General features: G+C 43.4%; 1 protein-coding gene across 2 annotated transcripts in view; it reads right to left on the minus strand.

Moving 5' to 3' along the window:
• Positions 1-422: 422 nt before the first annotated feature.
• Positions 423-16734, minus strand: part of SRPX (sushi repeat containing protein X-linked) — a 73460-nt gene continuing 57148 nt past the window's right edge. For both annotated transcript variants that reach the window (XM_073328353.1, XM_073328360.1), the window contains 6 exons: positions 12443-12569; positions 9368-9489; positions 8377-8556; positions 4893-5026; positions 3147-3268; positions 423-952 (listed from right to left, as the gene is read on the minus strand). In XM_073328353.1, coding sequence (XP_073184454.1) covers positions 772-952; positions 3147-3268; positions 4893-5026; positions 8377-8556; positions 9368-9489; positions 12443-12569 — 866 coding nt within the window. In that variant the 3' untranslated portion in view covers positions 423-771. The remainder of the gene's footprint in view (positions 953-3146; positions 3269-4892; positions 5027-8376; positions 8557-9367; positions 9490-12442; positions 12570-16734) is intronic.

The raw sequence follows: 16734 nt of genomic DNA on the forward strand, positions 1-16734 counted from the left end.
TCTCTCAACCCCGCAGGTGTCTCCCCAAACAATCAGGTGACAGCTAGTACAGGTGTCCATCTGCAACAGCCTTCCAGTAGCTTTCCATTTAATTTCAACTCTGTGGAAAAGACAACTGTTCACCTTTGCCTACACATCTGTCTGGCAACTACCATTTATGACTGTAACTGTATTAAACTCTGTAAAGTGAGATAAAGATTGTATGAAGGACACTACAATTCAGAGCTGCTTTGTACAACAGAAGCAGAGAATAACTAGTGATGTTGAGGGATTCTGAATTGAAAACCCACACTTCAAAGTCTGGATCAAAATTTTCAACATTGCACTGTCCACAAGAATTTGGATCTGGATTTTTGGCTTGGTCTGACCCCTAGTTTTGAGATCAGCTTTTATACACACAAGGACCTTTAAACAAAACTATCTGAGTTTGCAAAACAATATTTTATTAATAAAAGATTTATAAACAGTAAGAAAGAAACTTTACTGCATGAAATGTCCAAAATAATTCCTGGAGCCATGACTACAGCTGTACAAGGGTTTCCAAAGGGGAGTAGTACTAAGTACAAATTTCTCTAAAGATGGCTGAAAGTACAAAAAAGCATCATGCATATGTCATATGCAGAGAAGCTACACAATAAAATAGACTTAAAAAATACACACACAAAATCTGTACATCAGTGATTTCAAAAAGCCATGCTTTGTGTAGCACCACGGGGGGAGATTAGGGATGATCATATAATTCACTAACAGAGGAAACGCCATGCTTCTGAATCAGGTACATGACTGGCCAGTTTCTGCTTGCAATTTCATCTCTTCTTTTCTCAAGGGGAAGCTGTCAATGAGCGCAAAGAGCTGCGCCGGTGTAGCTGGGAAAGGGTAACGCTCTTTGTCCATGCCGTGCTTGTCCATCACCACCACATTGAAGTTATAATGGGGGATGCGCAACAACAACCTGAAAAATTAGGAAATCCGATTTTGAACAGCCTTATTACCATAAGGCTCTTGAATGTCTAACACAGTAGTGAAAAGCAGGACACCAGGACAGAGTCGGAGGAGAGGGAAGGCCGGGGCGGCCAAGCTACAGGAGACAGCGTTCCAAAATGCAGACCACAGTTGTGCTTCACTGGAACGTGAGGCCTGCAGGGAATACAGCTCCTAGCGTGCCCAGCACCCTATTCTTCCTCTCAGAGCAGGTGCCACTGAGGGATTACAGGTGCTGCAGGCTGTGCCACTACATTAAAGGGCAGTCAAGGCAGCTGCAGTCTTTCATTTTATGCTCGGTCTGACGTCTGGTCTGGGCAAGTAGAGAGCCAGAGTACAGCCTGGGTACATATCCACAGGCCTCAGGAGCGCCTTTACTCGCCTAAGCAGTGCCTCGCCAGCTACCCTGCTATTTGCGCCTATGCTGGGGGGGGGAGTGTAGTGTATGTACTTTGCACGCTGCTGAAGGGAGTGTGCACCGTATAGCTGTACCTTAAGCATCTGCTCCCTAAGCGTTTTGCCAGTGGACTTCAAAGGGATCAATCCTAATTTGGCATGCCAGAAAAGCCCCCTGCATCAGTGTGTGTAAGGAATCATTTACACCTGCTACTTTGCCTCCCCATGCCCTGCCACTGGCTCTGGCTCTCCCCCCAGCACTCTGAGCCCCACTTAGGAAAGCCTAACCCCCTCCCAGTCCAGCCTTAGTGCTGTTAAAGCAGCCTAGGCACCTGTGTAACTGCTGAACGCCACAAGCAGGCTGGGCAAGGCCATGGTGGTTTCCCTTCTGAAGCGGCCCTGCCTGTAGCATTCCTAAAAGTGGGACTTCAAAGGGAAACCACGCCTAGCCTGGCTGCGGTGTTCAGCAGCACTACACAGGCAGCAGGGCTGGTTCGGCTGGGCTGGGTGCTGATACAGGGCTTCCTCGTTCAGCCTTTAATAAAGGCTTCAGTGTCTCGGTTGACCAGACATCCCGTTTTGCCCAGGCCATGCCCCTTTTTAAGCCCTGTCCCAACTTTTTTTTTTGGCAGAAGTGGACACTTGTCCCTTTTACTCTCGCCAGCTTGATCTGTTGGCAAGAGCAAACGGGACAAGTGCCTGCTTTGGTCAAAAAAGTAGGGTACGGAGGAATGTGTGAAGGGGTGAGCGGCACTGCCAGCCCCATGCTGGGGGCGGTAGGGCTCAGACAAGGAGCAACGCCAGCCCAGCGCATGCAGGGCTAAGGGAAGTGCGTCAGGCCAGCCCTGCGCAGGGAGGTGGGATGGGTGGGGGGTGGCCTCGAGCAAGCGGCTCTGCGCAGCCCCACAGGGGTGTTCTGTTTTCCCTTTGGGACGTACGTCACCCTACAATTGCCTGAAAGAGCAGCAGAGATAACCAGGGCTGGGAGGGGGAGAGAGGGGCAGACTGTGACGGCTGCTTGAGTGCGACCCTCCCACCAAGTTAATTTTCAATGGGATTTGTGAACAAAAGGGGAAACCAAACACTTCTATTCTGTAGACTAGGAAGTAGCACTCCAGGCCCCCATCGCTGGGCCAGGCGCAGTACAAACATACGCGCTGCTTTGCTCTACGTTGTAGGCTGGTGCGGCTGAAAAGGACCAGTGGCGCACTAGCGACATAACTGCTTCTGGGAGGAGTCCGCTAGCAGGAGAACGTGAGGTGGGAAGAGTCTTCCTGGCTGCTCAAAGCACCTAGTTACCACAAGTGGCAACAACCCTAAGAACGCGGAGAGAGTCCAATGCTCACAGCGTGTTTCAATAGGCAACAGGGTGAAGTGCTGGTTCATCTGTGCGTTTGGTAGACATTCCTTTTACACCGAGCAAAGACCAGCTCACCGTGACGGTGTGCAGCTAGAGCACAATCAGGACCAAAGAAACTCTGAGGCTTAGCTGTGCAGCCAATAGTTTTAAAAACCAGATAGCAAACCCCCTTCCCCTCCCCGCCCCGATATCCTTCAGCACCACCCTGTCTCTATAAAATTCATTCTTGGAAATAAGTCACTGATGTGTATTGTTAGAGCCTCTTCACACAACTACATTTCACTGCGGATGTTATACTGGGATCAACAAGGTTCTACTATAAAAAGGATCCAAGAAACGAAAAAAAGGACGACATCACGCCCCCCGCGGCTGAGGTGCAACGGACTGGTGGCGAGACTTTCCCTTTTACCTGAGTTGCAAAGCAAGTGCTGGAGGCAGCATCTTTACTCCTATTCTTCCTAGCTGTGCTGGAAAGACACCAACCAATTCGATCACTGTCACGTGCCGGAGGTCCAAACCACACTGCTCTGGCTAAAGGGGTCAAGAGAAAAAACCAGGAACATGCATCGGGCTTGGATTTGATTATAATAGTTGTTTACATTAAATGCACAATAAGGTGATATTCTATACAGAGCTCAAACTCTTTGCTCTCTCTAAATACTTTCTTATTTCTATTATTATTATGGGAACCTGAGAATGTTTTCTGGAGTCGTGAAGGCAGCAGTTCTGCTACAGTACTGGATTTTTAGCTGATTATTAAAAAAAAAAAAAAAGACCACCAAAGTACAATGTAGATGTCTTGGTAACGAACTGAAATGATGCCAGTCTATTAAAAATGGTGCCAGCACTTTAATCTGGCACCCAAACAAAGAATGTGAAATGTGAGCCTGCTATAGAAAAGTGTTCTCTGATGCCAAAGTGTCTGAGGATCACGGAGAGCAGGGGGGAAAAAAGGATTGCACCACTTAAATTTTACCTGGTAAAAAAGTCACCCAGGAATTGAGAGTTTGGTTGTATTAACTGGTCAAGCCACTCTTGTTTCAAAAATAAACTGTTGAAACACCATTACAAAAAAAAATTTTTTTTTTGACATTACACAACTGGCTTCTGGCATCTACGGGGGAAAATAAGAGTAAGATCAGGAGTCCAGATTTGCAAGCGACACATAATCATCACAGCTGAATTTTGTTCCAGTGGTGGCAGGCAGTAAATTTACAGTCCTCACGGCCACCAATCATGCGGTGCTGGCTCTATTCCCAGCTGGGCTGGCAAACAATCTCACTCTCTTCTGGGCACTTGTGCATCCCTCTTGCATGTCGCTAACTCTGACAACAGCCCGAGTAAAGTTTACAGTTAGATAAACTGATAAGCCCTGAGGGTGGGATTCACAAAGGTATTTAGGCTCCTAAGTCCCATTAATTTCAATTGGAATAACTAAGACTGTTGTCATCATTCCATGTTTTTGGAGCAAACACCATAGTCTCTTCTATAAAGACTGATCTTAGTTTACCTTGAGAAAAAATACTATTAGAGTTTATACTAAATAATTTGGAGCGCTTTCCGCAAGTCCTAGAAACAGGACCACATTGAGGCTACATTCAGGACCAGCGAGAAAACAATTCTTTTGCTGATGATTAATTTGGATTCTGTGCTCCTTTGGTTACTGGTGTATTAGTTACTTGTGCAGACAGCCAACACAAGCTTGACATGGATGAACAGTTTACCAGCAAGAATGACTGCAGGTTTCTTTAAAATCCTTCAGGGGTTCGCTAAGAATTGGATGGTGATGCTGGTATTAGCTGGTAATGAGCACAACATTAATTTCTCTTGGGAAGACAGAATAGGGTCAAACTAGAGCCATGTGAAGGCCAGTGTTTGGTTCATTTACCCCATTGAACTAGACTATACCCATGAGTAAAGTGAATTAGAGCGGTCCACTTTGGAGCAATGTTGAAACTGATGATATTTCAGAGCCTTGCAAACATGTTTACTACAAAACTAGCAGCTCTTGGGCCAGATCCTCAGTGCTGTAAATTGGCATAGCTCCACTGCAGGGAGAGGGTGAATCAATGAAGACTGACTGATTTACACCAATTGAGGATCTGGCTCTCGAGTTTAAACAAAAAAAATCCTGGAAAAAACGACCATGTCTTACCTGTAGCATTCCCAATTGCAACCTGTAGAAAAAATTGGCGGCAGTAGGAGTTGATATAATTAGTAGTCTCCGTTTCTCATAAAACTGATCCAAGAGAGCCGCTGCAGTTCTCACAGCAACGTTAATATTCATAGCTGGAATTAAAAAACAAAAGCCGTGGAGCTCCCAGAAACAGACCCTTTTCAGACTTCAGCAGCCAGCAGCTGGACATGCATGCCCCGAGAGGTATGCAGGAGCTGGGTATCCATGTTAAAGGGCCCAGATCAAAAGGTGCAATCCTGGTCCCACTGAATTCAATGGGAGTTTTGCCATAGGCTGCAGTAGGGCCAGGATTTCAAGCAGTCCCTCCCTCTCTCTCTCTCTCTAAGGCTTTGTCTAAGCTTGGAGCTGGGGGTGTGATTTGCAGCTCGAACAGACCTACTTGTACTCGCTCTCATTGAGCTGGTGCTCTCAAAATAGCAGCACGGGCAGCAGTGAATAGGGCCTAGCTGCCCCCGACTACAAACCCACCTGGACCCACTACCCCGTGCTGCTGCTCACCGCTGCCTGGGCTGCCATGGCTACGTGGCTATTTTTAGCTTCCTAGCTGGATGAGCGCTAGCACAAGTATGGCTCCAAGTGCAGACACAGCTTTAGTGACACCCAAACCTGGTGAAAGCTTTGTTTAGTTTTTATAGCAATGAGCAGGATCGGGTTCCTCAGTAAACTGAAGTAGCATATAGTGCTCCCTCTCTACACAAAAAGAACTGTAGGGAAGGAAGAGTGAACCTGACAATCACTGCACCTGAGGTCTAGCTTCTATCATGAGTACAATAATGGAGCCAAGGCTAAGAGAAAATACCTCCTAAACATTGGGACAGGAAATGGAACATGGATTTATTGGGGGGCAGGGGAAGTCTTGTAAGAGGAACTACGTTGGTGAGGGGGGGTTGTTTTAGAGTAAGAAAATGAGTGGAAAAGTGGTAGGTGTAATAAACTTTAGCTTTTAGTATTTAGCGTTTGAAACAGTCAGAGAATATATGTGCCAAATTAGAGCCAATCAGCTTGGCTAACGAGCACTGAAAACCTGACCTGAAATGACTGAAATCACTGAAAAAATGACCTGAAAACTGTCAGAAGGTCCATAAATAACGGTAATTATGGATGGAGAGGTATCTAATTGGCGGGTAAAGGTTTTTAATGCCCCTCAGCAGGGGATGGCTGCCGGAGTTGGCACAAGAGTCTATCATATTTAACAGCTTCCTCAGTAACAATCTGGAAGAGGACATGTAAGTAGCACATTAATGAATGTTAGAGATGCCACTAACCCATGCTAGCATGAACCAATGTAATGGGATCTAGAGAGATTCGAATTATGGACAGAAAATAACAATGAGCTTGGAAAAATGTAAGGCAATACATCTAGAAAAAAAAAGACATGAAACACAGACCTACAATAAGAATAGAAACCAGGAAACAGTCATGCTCACACAGTGAGGGGAGGTAAGGAACAGCAGACTAGATCTGCATTTGCAAAGTGATATGATAGCAAAAATAACCAGTGCAGTTTTGAGTTGTATACAGAGGCACGACATCATGGAGGGAAACAATTTAGGATGAGCAGGAGGCATGTTTTTCCCGGCTGGCAAAGATTTCTCAGAGCGTAGACTAGTTTTGTTTGGAGAATAGTGGAATCCTGGTTGCTTGAGGGATTCCAAATTAGGCCTGGACAAAATGTTGGAGAACATGATCTAATTTTGGGGATTCTCTGAAGATACTTCTCCCTTAGTTTTTAAAACACAAGTTAATACTGAGGATGGCACAATGCTGGGTACGTTTCTATAGCTTAAACAGAACTGATAGACATTGGTGAGGCCTCATCTGGAGTACTGTGTCCAGTTTTGGGCCCCACACTACAAGAAGGATGTGGATAAATTGGAGAGAGTCCAGCGAAGGGCAACAAAAATGATTAGGGGTCTGGAACACATGATTTATGAGGAGAGGCTGAGGGAACTGGGATTGTTTAGTCTGCGGAAGAGAAGAATGAGGGGGGATTTGATAGCTGCTTTCAACTACCTGAGAGGTGGTTCCAGAGAGGATGGTTCTAGACTATTCTCAGTGGTAGAAGAGGACAGGACAAGGAGTAATGGTCTCAAGTTGCAGTGGGGGAGGTTTAGGTTGGATATTAGGAAAAACTTTTTCACTAGGAGGGTGGTGAAACACTGGAATGCGTTACCTAGGAAGGTGGTAGAATCTCCTTCCTTAGAAGTTTTTAAGGTCAGGCTTGACAAAGCCCTGGCTGGGATGATTTAATTGGGGATTGGTCCTGCTTTGAGCAGGGGGTTGGACTAGATGACCTCCTGAGGTCGCTTCCAACCCTGATATGCTATGATTCTATGATCTGAAAGAGTCTTTTGGAATCTATTATTCATTATATTCCCTGAAGCAGTAATGGAGAAATTTTGCCCCTAAGCCAGGAAAGCACTATGCAGAATGCTTTTTAAAGCTCTCAGATTTCATGATTTTGGACGAAATTTTCACTCGTGCATGAGTAACTCTGGTGTCTAAGTTACATGCCTAAGTCACTACCCTCTGTAGTTAACGTGGTTTCAACTGGTCACCAGTTTCTTTTCTATTCCCTTTTTAAAAAACGGTTGCTGGGTGCAATTAAAGATTTGCTGCTATGTTCTGCTTTCGTGCTGTCTGTAACGATTCCAGAATGCGAAGTCTGTAAAGAGTTTTGAGGGTAAAGGTACTATATAATTGTAAGGCACTATTCTCATCCAAGGATAAAGTTGCAAAAAGAGGCAAAAGATGTGTGGGAAGAGGAATGGGGAAAATGTTGCACTTGTTATTTCTAATGGATTAAAAAAAACAAAATGTGGCTTTACCTTCCCACTCTCAATCCAGTAAAAATCACCACCTATTCCAGATGCCAAGTGGGATCCACTTTGTAAGATCTGCCTGGACTCAGTGTCAGTAGTAGAATGTAGGGCCTTCAGCAGTCAAATGTGCATGGATAATCAATTTTATCAGCAAAGAACTGGTATCTAAAGAGCACTAGGGAATGAGAACTAGAGGAGAAATAAAGAAAACTCAAAAGCCAGAGTAAGATAATCTGTACCCACTGATACCGGTGAAAGAAAAAGAAGAGCGAGTCAAACTTACAAAGAGATGTGAAAAGAGGTGATAGAACTGATGCGAGGGGAATAAGAAGCTTTCAGGTAATTAACAGCAGAGCTGGTCTCTGTCCTCTCCAATACACAATATGCTGCTTCAAAGAGACTTGTGAAAAATGCTACAGTTGTATTTTGTATATTCATTAGCAGAACTATCCAGGTTGATTCTATACACACCCAGGGCCAACCTTTGAACAACTGACAGCATCTGTGCCATAAACATAAATCATGAACCTTTGTGCAGTGCCATAGGGAAATCCTTTGTGCAAAAAGTACAAGCAATCCCCTTCACTGACCTTTCAAGAGGTAAGAAAGTACTCACGTACGTGTACAAGTTGGCTCTGTTCCTGACCAGCCTAAATTGTACTGGCACACTCTGGCTGGGCTTCCCTGCAGCTCATATCCACCAATGCAGGAAAACTCACAGGTGGCACCATAGTTATCTCCATCACCTGAACATTTTATGTAGCCATTTTCTGGGGCATTCAGTTTACCACAGCGCCTAACTTTAAATACAAAAAAGAGACAGAATAACAAATAATTCCCCATCTCTGGAGCAGGCTACTAATGAAATGATATTGTACTAATATTAAGGTGACATTCTGGCTCACTGCTTATTATTAGCTTTCAAAGAGAACCCAGCACTTATTTCTTTTTTTAAATACGAACCCAGCACTTATGTTCAGCTATTGATTCCTGGATCATGTATGCATACAAGCTAGTTTATATATTAGTAACACAGGGTTGTGGAGGGGAGGGGCAGTTGAAGTCCAGATTGTCAGAAACCCACAGCTTTCCCAACTCTGTGACAGAAGCAGCTGCTCTCCCTGACAAATGTCCTATAGTTTGTCAGATGGCAGCCCTGTACAGCTCTGAGGAAGTTCTGCTGAACTACAACTCATCTGTTGGTCAGCAACTATGGGACTAGATATTAAGGGAGGCATGGACCCAGGAGGTCCTGGATAATGGGAGGAAATGGACAGGGGAAATATGGGCAGGGGAGGAAGCAAAGATTTGAGAAGCAGAGCTGGAGGACAGGGGCTGGTCAATAGAGCTACTATCTGTCTCCTAGACCCCCCCACTGCTCATCTGACCCCTAGATCCCTCCCCAGAGCTCAGTTCCCTGGCTCCCTAACTTCCCTCTGGTGATTCAGGCACTTTCAAGTTGTATGAGACAGAGAATATTCTTCCAGTGGGAACAGTTCTCTCTCTCTCTCTCTCTCTCTCTCTCACACACACACACACACACAGGCTGTCACTTGGATCCTTAAGTAAGTATTAACTGGTTTTGTTTACACTATTAGACACTGTTCTTACCTCTGACTTTAATAAGAAATTTGCAAGTGCCTTTGTTTTCTGCTCTGTCGTACACAATGTATTGGATCTTGTGGTCACCTTCTGAAAAATGTGAGCCAGGGGATGGGCCTTTCAAAATCACACTAAAAAATGAAATAAAATAGACTGGGTGTTCAGAAGTTAAGTCAGGGTTTCTCCAGTAGGAAAATATTAACAACCTTTGGACAGAAAGCCCTTCTGTCACTGGGGAATGTTCAGATTGCCTGTCTGTGCTGAGAGTTTGTGGAGTGACAGAAAACAAGAGGAGGATGTGTGGCAGAGCCCACAATATTTAAGAGCTAAAATCGCAGTAGCCTGGCTACTCCTAGCAACATTATCCACTACTGCCTACAGCTAAGTGTAGACAAAGGTAGTGTGACTCGCATTGCTGTACGACAACTGTCAATGTCATTGTATTTATTTATTTAAATTTCATGTCACAGTCAAACAAACTCATGCCTTTTATCTTTCCATGAAAACAAAAAAAACCTGGATGGAGAATCTAGATCAACTGAGCATCATTCTATATAGCAGGACAGTTGGCTGTAAAGGATTTGAACATCAGTCAGGGCTAGTAGAGTACCTCTGTTTGTTTGCTTGCACTGTTGTTGTTGCTTGTTGGCCCAGGATATTAGAGAGACAAGATGGGTGAGGAAATATCTTTTATTGGACCAACTGCTGTTGGTGAAAGGTATAAGTCTTCAACCTACACGGTGCTCTGTGTAGCTTGATAGCTTGTTTCTCTCACCCACAGAAGTTGGTCCACTAAAAGATATTACCTCACCCATCTTGTCTCTCTCATTGTTTGTTTGTTTTTAAAAAGCCATCTGTTAACACTGCAGTATGCCCTTTGAGTGCTGCTTATAAGGTTACCTCTCTGTGCCAGACTATACATAAAAAAAGGGTAGGAGGAATCAGGATTTAATATCTTTCTTTTTGTGATAGGAAAGGCAGGCATCCCATTGCAGGCTTCAGCTCAGCTGCTCATTTCCAACCAAAGCATATGTCAAGAGAGTTCTAAACTCTCAAGGCAGAAACTTATAGACCAGGGCCAGACTAAGCATGGTTCAAGAAGCTTCAATCCACTCAGGGCCACAATTTTACCTCAGTAGAGTCCCCCTCATCCCTCCATATGCAGAAATTGTGGATAATTGCTGTCTGGGGCTTAGAGGACAAGAAGTCTTGAGACTGAATAAACATTCCTTAATCACCTGTTAGGAAAGTGCTGCAGCCTGGTATATGTGGCAAGTCCATTGGTAATGAGCCTCTGAATGTTATGCTTCCAGCTGAACAAATGGGGCTTAAGGTGATTCCTGAATCCAGGGTTCTTGGATGGCAGCTTAGTTTCATCAGACCTTGAACCATCTTACCAGCACAGTAAACAGTACTGCTAACCCCAACCAGTCAAAAACCGTGAGTCAGGCTTCAAAGTCAGGAGACTGGCTTAAAAATAATCTTACCATTTCTTTAGAAAATTTTGGAGGGTGGCATTATTAACTTTCTGGTTTTAAAGCCTTTAGGGTGTACGCAGGTCACATTTCTCTACAATAATTAGGGCTACAAACTTTCATTGAGAAAAAACTGAGATACTCACATACTCATCCGGCTCCAGGAACCGAGACTTTAAGAAAGGCAGCAAATATCACAAGATTTGCAGTAAAATCACAAGAGTTGGCAAAAGAAATTCGGAAAATGCACATAGCCTTCACAGAAAGTTTCCATAGAATAATAGCTATCTCACTGGATTGGGAACAGTTATTGGTCCCATTACATTGGATTATACAGCTCCTATTTTTATCATTTGACACCATTTCACTGGGATTGTGTAGGGGGCAGGGAGCATTATTAGTAATTTCCTCATTCTGACACCGAAAAACAAATAAGTCAAAGTTCTTATTTTAGAATGATAAGAGCTTCTTTACTGTCTCTTAACATCACAGTTCTTCTTTTGCAGTCACAAGCACTAGCCTTTATTTATCTAATGAATTCCTCCAGCTTATACTCTGATATATAAAAATGACCTGTGCTTGTTTCTTTTCATGTGCTTTTTTAGTACTTTCAAATGTCCTCATTAAATAGTTCAAGCTCTGAGTGTCTTTACCTTTCAGTGAACTGGAAGTCAATATTCTCAACTATTCAATTCTTTTAACAGTTTCTGTGAGTTTATAGGTGGATTGATTAAGTTTATTGCAGTAAAATAAATGATTTTCCATATTCTCATCATTCAAGTATTTTGATCATGCCCATCTTGAATCAGTGGAAGTGGCAGACAATGCTGCCATTAAAAAGGACACCATCAGCATAGAAATTATTAAGTTTCCCCTATTGTTTCTATGGGTCTTTAACATCTTAACAGGCAAGAGCAAAACACTGGGGGTCAGGGAGGAGAGGGAAAATGTGATAGTAAAATTACAGGAATTGGCAGGGGTCCCCAAAGCAAACGTAGTACCTGAAACTACATTTAACTCCTTTTTTAATATTATAGATTTCAAGTTGATGGTGTCATTTGAAAAGTAACATACTGAAGAACTCAGTATCATAGTAACTATGCTATATTATGTGAAACCTTAGAGATGCATATAAGTTTGTTATTAGCACACAATGGCTTTGTTTATTTTAACATGGTCACAGTTCTCCTCATGTAGTACTGTTCTCTCACTTTTAGTATACCTAAGAGGTGCTGCCCCATATGCAAAGTGTTGCCCCTAGGAGAGCACAGAGCCATAAAAGGCCCTTTGGAAATCTATTTATTGCAACACAGATGTGGGCAAAAATGCTAATGTATCTCATCAGCTTTAAAACAGTCTGCTGGCTATTTATATGCCAACTCCTGAATGATCTACCTTGGTGTCTGAGATGTCAGATTTTTTTTTTCAGCTAAGCCTGCATTATAATTTGAAGGGTCACACAGATCCAACAGCAAGTGCTCACTCCTTCACAGAACTGGTGGGGAAGGATGTTGACCAAGCATGTCACCTAGATCAGTGAAAGGGGGTCCAGGAAAGGGCAAAACAAGTGACCTTAGTACAATAATACAGTAGACACAGTTTCACCTACTCTGTCAAAATACCATCAGCAGTGTCTCTTCCTTCAGGGGTTTCCCAGAACACTCGGGCTGTCAGCTTGTTTGGCTCGGCTGTTTTCTCCTTCACACTTGGGCACTGGATTCTAGGAGGTTCCATATCTGTTAAAATAAGCACCAGAGAACCCATAGTTTAATTCTTTTCACTACTGTTCACTACTCAGTGTACATTGTGATACAGCTTCACACCACCCTGCCTACACGAGGTGCTACACTTAGAGAAGAAAAACCAAATGCACAAATACAAAATGGCAGATAACTGCACTGCTGAAAAGGATCTGGGAGTTGTGGTGGATCACAACCTAAACATGAGTCAGCAATGTGATGCTGTTGCAAAAAAAGCAAATGCAATTTTAGGTTGCATTAACAGAGGCATAGCATGCAAGTCATGGGAGGTGATAGTACTGGTCTACTCAGCCCTGGTTAGGCCTCAGCTGGAGTGTTGTGTCCTATTTTGGCCATCGCTATATAGAAAAGCTGTAGAGATCATGGAAAGGATCCAGAGGCGAGCGACAAAGATGATCAAAGGGATGGAATGAAAGCCGTATGAGCAAAGGCTCAAGGAACTGGGTATGTTTAGTTTGGATAAGAGGAGGTTAAGGGGGGATATGATAGCAGGCTTCAGATACTTGAAAGGCCAGGAAAAAGATGGAGAAAAATTGTTCTCTCTTGCCACAGCTGGCAAGACAATAGGCAGTGGGTTCAAACTACAGCACAGCAGATTTAGATTGAATCTCAGGAAAAACTTCTTAGCTGTAAGAACAGTAGGACAATGGCACAGATGCCTAGAGAAGTCATGGAATCTCCTTCGCTGGAGGTTTTCAAAAGGAGGCTGGATGGGGATAGCCATCTGTCTTGGATGATTTAGGCACAACAAATCCTGCATCTTGGCAGGGGGCTAGATCTAGATGATCCCTGTGGTCCCTTCTAACCATATGGTTCTATGATTTCTAACATCAGAGCCCAGTGCACATAGAGCACATGTTAATGTCTCCCATTTTCAAAGGGGTAGGGATGGGGAGGAAGCGTGAGAGATAGGCATAATTAATTCTATTTTAATCTCCCAGGTAGACTAACAAATAAATAAATTGATAAATTAATAATAAATGAAGTACCAACAGTCACCATGGTAATGAACTTTTTTTTATCCAGTCACCAGCAAGGTTGAGGCAGCTGTGTCTAGTGAACTGAGCTTGAGGCTGAAAGCCAGGAACTTCTCTGATTCTCTCCAAAGCTCTGCCACTGACTATATGTCCTTGAGCAAGTCACTTACGCTATATCTACCCAGCCCACGGAAGAGAATCTCCCTGCCCAGGTTGACAGACTCAGGTCCTGTGCTAGCGCACAATAAATAACAGTATAGGCAGAGCTGTGAAGTTGTGGCTTGGGCTGGAGCTCGGGCTCTGAAGCCCACCCCTCTACGTAGGCTTCAGAGCTCCTGCTACTTCAAAGTGCTGTTAATACAGCTATTTTTAGAGCACTAGTGCCACTTCTGCCAGCCTGAGTCTGCCAAACAGGCTGGGAGGCTCGCTTCCACGGGCTGTGTAGACACACACTTATGAGCCGTGCCTCAGTTTCCTTATCTGTACAACGGAAATTATACATACCCACCTCCCAGTGGTGTTATTTAAAATGTTAATCAAGTGCCTTGAAAATATAAAGCTCTCTCTAGGTGTTAGGGGAGACTCCTGTCTCTATCACATTCAAACGCAACACAGAGTAGCTGCCTATAAAGCTGCAGGAATGGTCCAAACAGCCTTTTAACAAAACAACCAACCCCCAGCCCCTCGTGAACCACCTCCACCACCCACATCTCTCCCTGCAGTACTGCCAATCAAGTCACCCTCCAATAGGTTACACAGAATATAGTCAGCAGGACAGCAGCTAACAGGAATAACAAGCTCACACTGTGTGAGCAATTCCCAGTGAACAAATTGTGTAGCACATTAAGCCATTTTTGCACGTGCATATCATCTGCCAAGAGACTGCATTTTTTAAAACAGATGTCTTTGCTGTGCAAAGCTGTTTGGCAAATGTTTTTTCAGCCCATAAATTAATTACATGTCTCCTACAAGTATACCTTTTGAAGTGACATGGTATTATTTCTTCTCCCCTTTTGGATGAGTCAACCTCTATAATGGGGTCCTGGTCTACAACTGGGGCTGACTCTACAGAAATACAATTAAATAAAATAATAAACTAATTATGCTTCAGCCCCAAATTCACTTTCCCCCAGCACTGGTGAGAGCAAAATCTTCCTTCTAGAAAATGAACAGGAAAGTGCTGCAAACACACTGAAAGTGAAGCTTTATTGAGAAAAGAAAAGGAGGACTTGTGGCACCTTAGAGACTAACCAATTTATTTGAGCATAAGCTTTCGTGAGCTACAGCTCACTTCATCGGATGCATTCAGTGGAAAATACAGTGGGGAGATTGATATACTGTAGCTCACGAAAGCTTATGCTCAAATAAATTTGTTAAAGGTGCCACAAGTACTCCTTTTCTTTTTGCGAATACAGACTAACAAGGCTGCTACTCTGAAACCTGTCTTTATTAAGAAGACACCAACACATTTGTGAACAACAGTTTTCATTATTTGCTCCAGCTCTAGTCACAAAACTTGCCAGAGCTTCCTTTGACTTTGAATAGTTATTTATGCCACTGAATTTGATACCAATCCACCTCTCTGCACTCCAATCACACAGCGCACTTGCCTTTGTCCTGTTACTCACATTTTCTCTTTCCTTCAGCTCTCTTCATTGCCACTTTTAAAATTCTTACCATTCCCTTCAACCTTGTCACCTGACTGCACCTCCTCTCTTGTCACCGCCCTAAGTGTTGATTTCATTCAGCTTCTCAAATTCTTCTCACTGCAATTCATTCATCTGCTGTAGTCTCTAAATAAGAAGTGTTTTCACACTTCCACTCCTCCTCTAGGGGATGCTTTAGGGAAATACTTTCCTGTTCATTCCCCCTCACTTTTCTTGTTCACTCCATCATTTTAAATCTGCCCTGCACGTTAAATATGAAATCCTAGCCACACAGAAGCCAATGGGAGTTTTGCTCTGTTACATCCTTAGGGCAATGACATTCCCTACCTACCTCCTTTAATGACGGCTAATGTTGCATTTGTACTGGGACTACTAATAGTGACGTTTTAGTTGTTTTTTTGTCTTTCTGGGGCTGGTTACTGTGTTTCCTTTGCAGCCACCGCCCAGGATTAAAGGCACTATATAACTAAATAAAATACCATGTAAATGATGGGAGAAGGAGCAGGGCAGTGTTTAGGATACTCATGTTTTAAGTATCCAATTAATCAGGAAGAAGATTCCATCACTAAGCAGCAGAGGACACTGGTTTGAATGAACAAGCATGAATTTTCACTTTATTAAGACAACAAAACTAAGTTACTCTAGGAACTGCATCACTAGGCACCCGTGGGTGAGTATGCACTTCTTGTTGGACCTGAAATCACCAGAAAGGATATTGTCTGTAGCTACTTTGACTGCCTTTAAACATTTACACACACACACAAAACCACCATATCACACCAAACAAACCTCAAAATGATCTAACTGAATACAACAGAGCACTCTAACTTTGCCTACTGAGGCCACACTTACAGACTGCCAGGGCCTGAAGGCCACATATAGGACCTGATCTAGCAGAGTTCTTAAGGGTGGGCTTGAAGTTATGCACACGCTCAAGTGCTTTGCTCTCTTGTTTTTAATTTGCACTAGGACCAGGTGGTGCAAATTGCCATCACCCTCTTATTTAACAGGAGAATGCCATGTGCAGAGATTACAGGGCCTAGTATCTAATGCTCTGTGTTGAATCAAGCAGCTCCAGGATTTACTCCACTCTGCCATTACCCTAGTATACCAGTTACATCCAACCTGCAATTACATATCATAGGATATTAAAGAGGCACAATGGCATGGGATAAAATAGATTTTCAGTCATCCTCTGAATCTCTTTGCTGACATGGCATATGAACTGGTTTATTTAAACCATTTATTAGGTATTTCTGACATTAAGGTTATTTAGTAAGTGGACTGATCTTGTTTGGAAGGTTTATATCCTGGTGGGGAGGGAAGCAGGCATTTAATGAAAAATTTGAAGCTGCTCAACCATGATTTTCCTCAGCTACTTTCTCATACTTTATTAGTGCTTCTTTGGCTACTATATTCTAGTAGCAATGGTACAAGTACTCTGCCTATGGAAATCATCTTGCTTTAATGACGGCTCCAGAACAAAAGGTCAGTAAT

The sequence above is a fragment of the Lepidochelys kempii genome, chromosome 1, assembly GCF_965140265.1.
Source record: "Lepidochelys kempii isolate rLepKem1 chromosome 1, rLepKem1.hap2, whole genome shotgun sequence".
Classification (NCBI taxonomy): Eukaryota; Metazoa; Chordata; order Testudines; family Cheloniidae; genus Lepidochelys; species Lepidochelys kempii.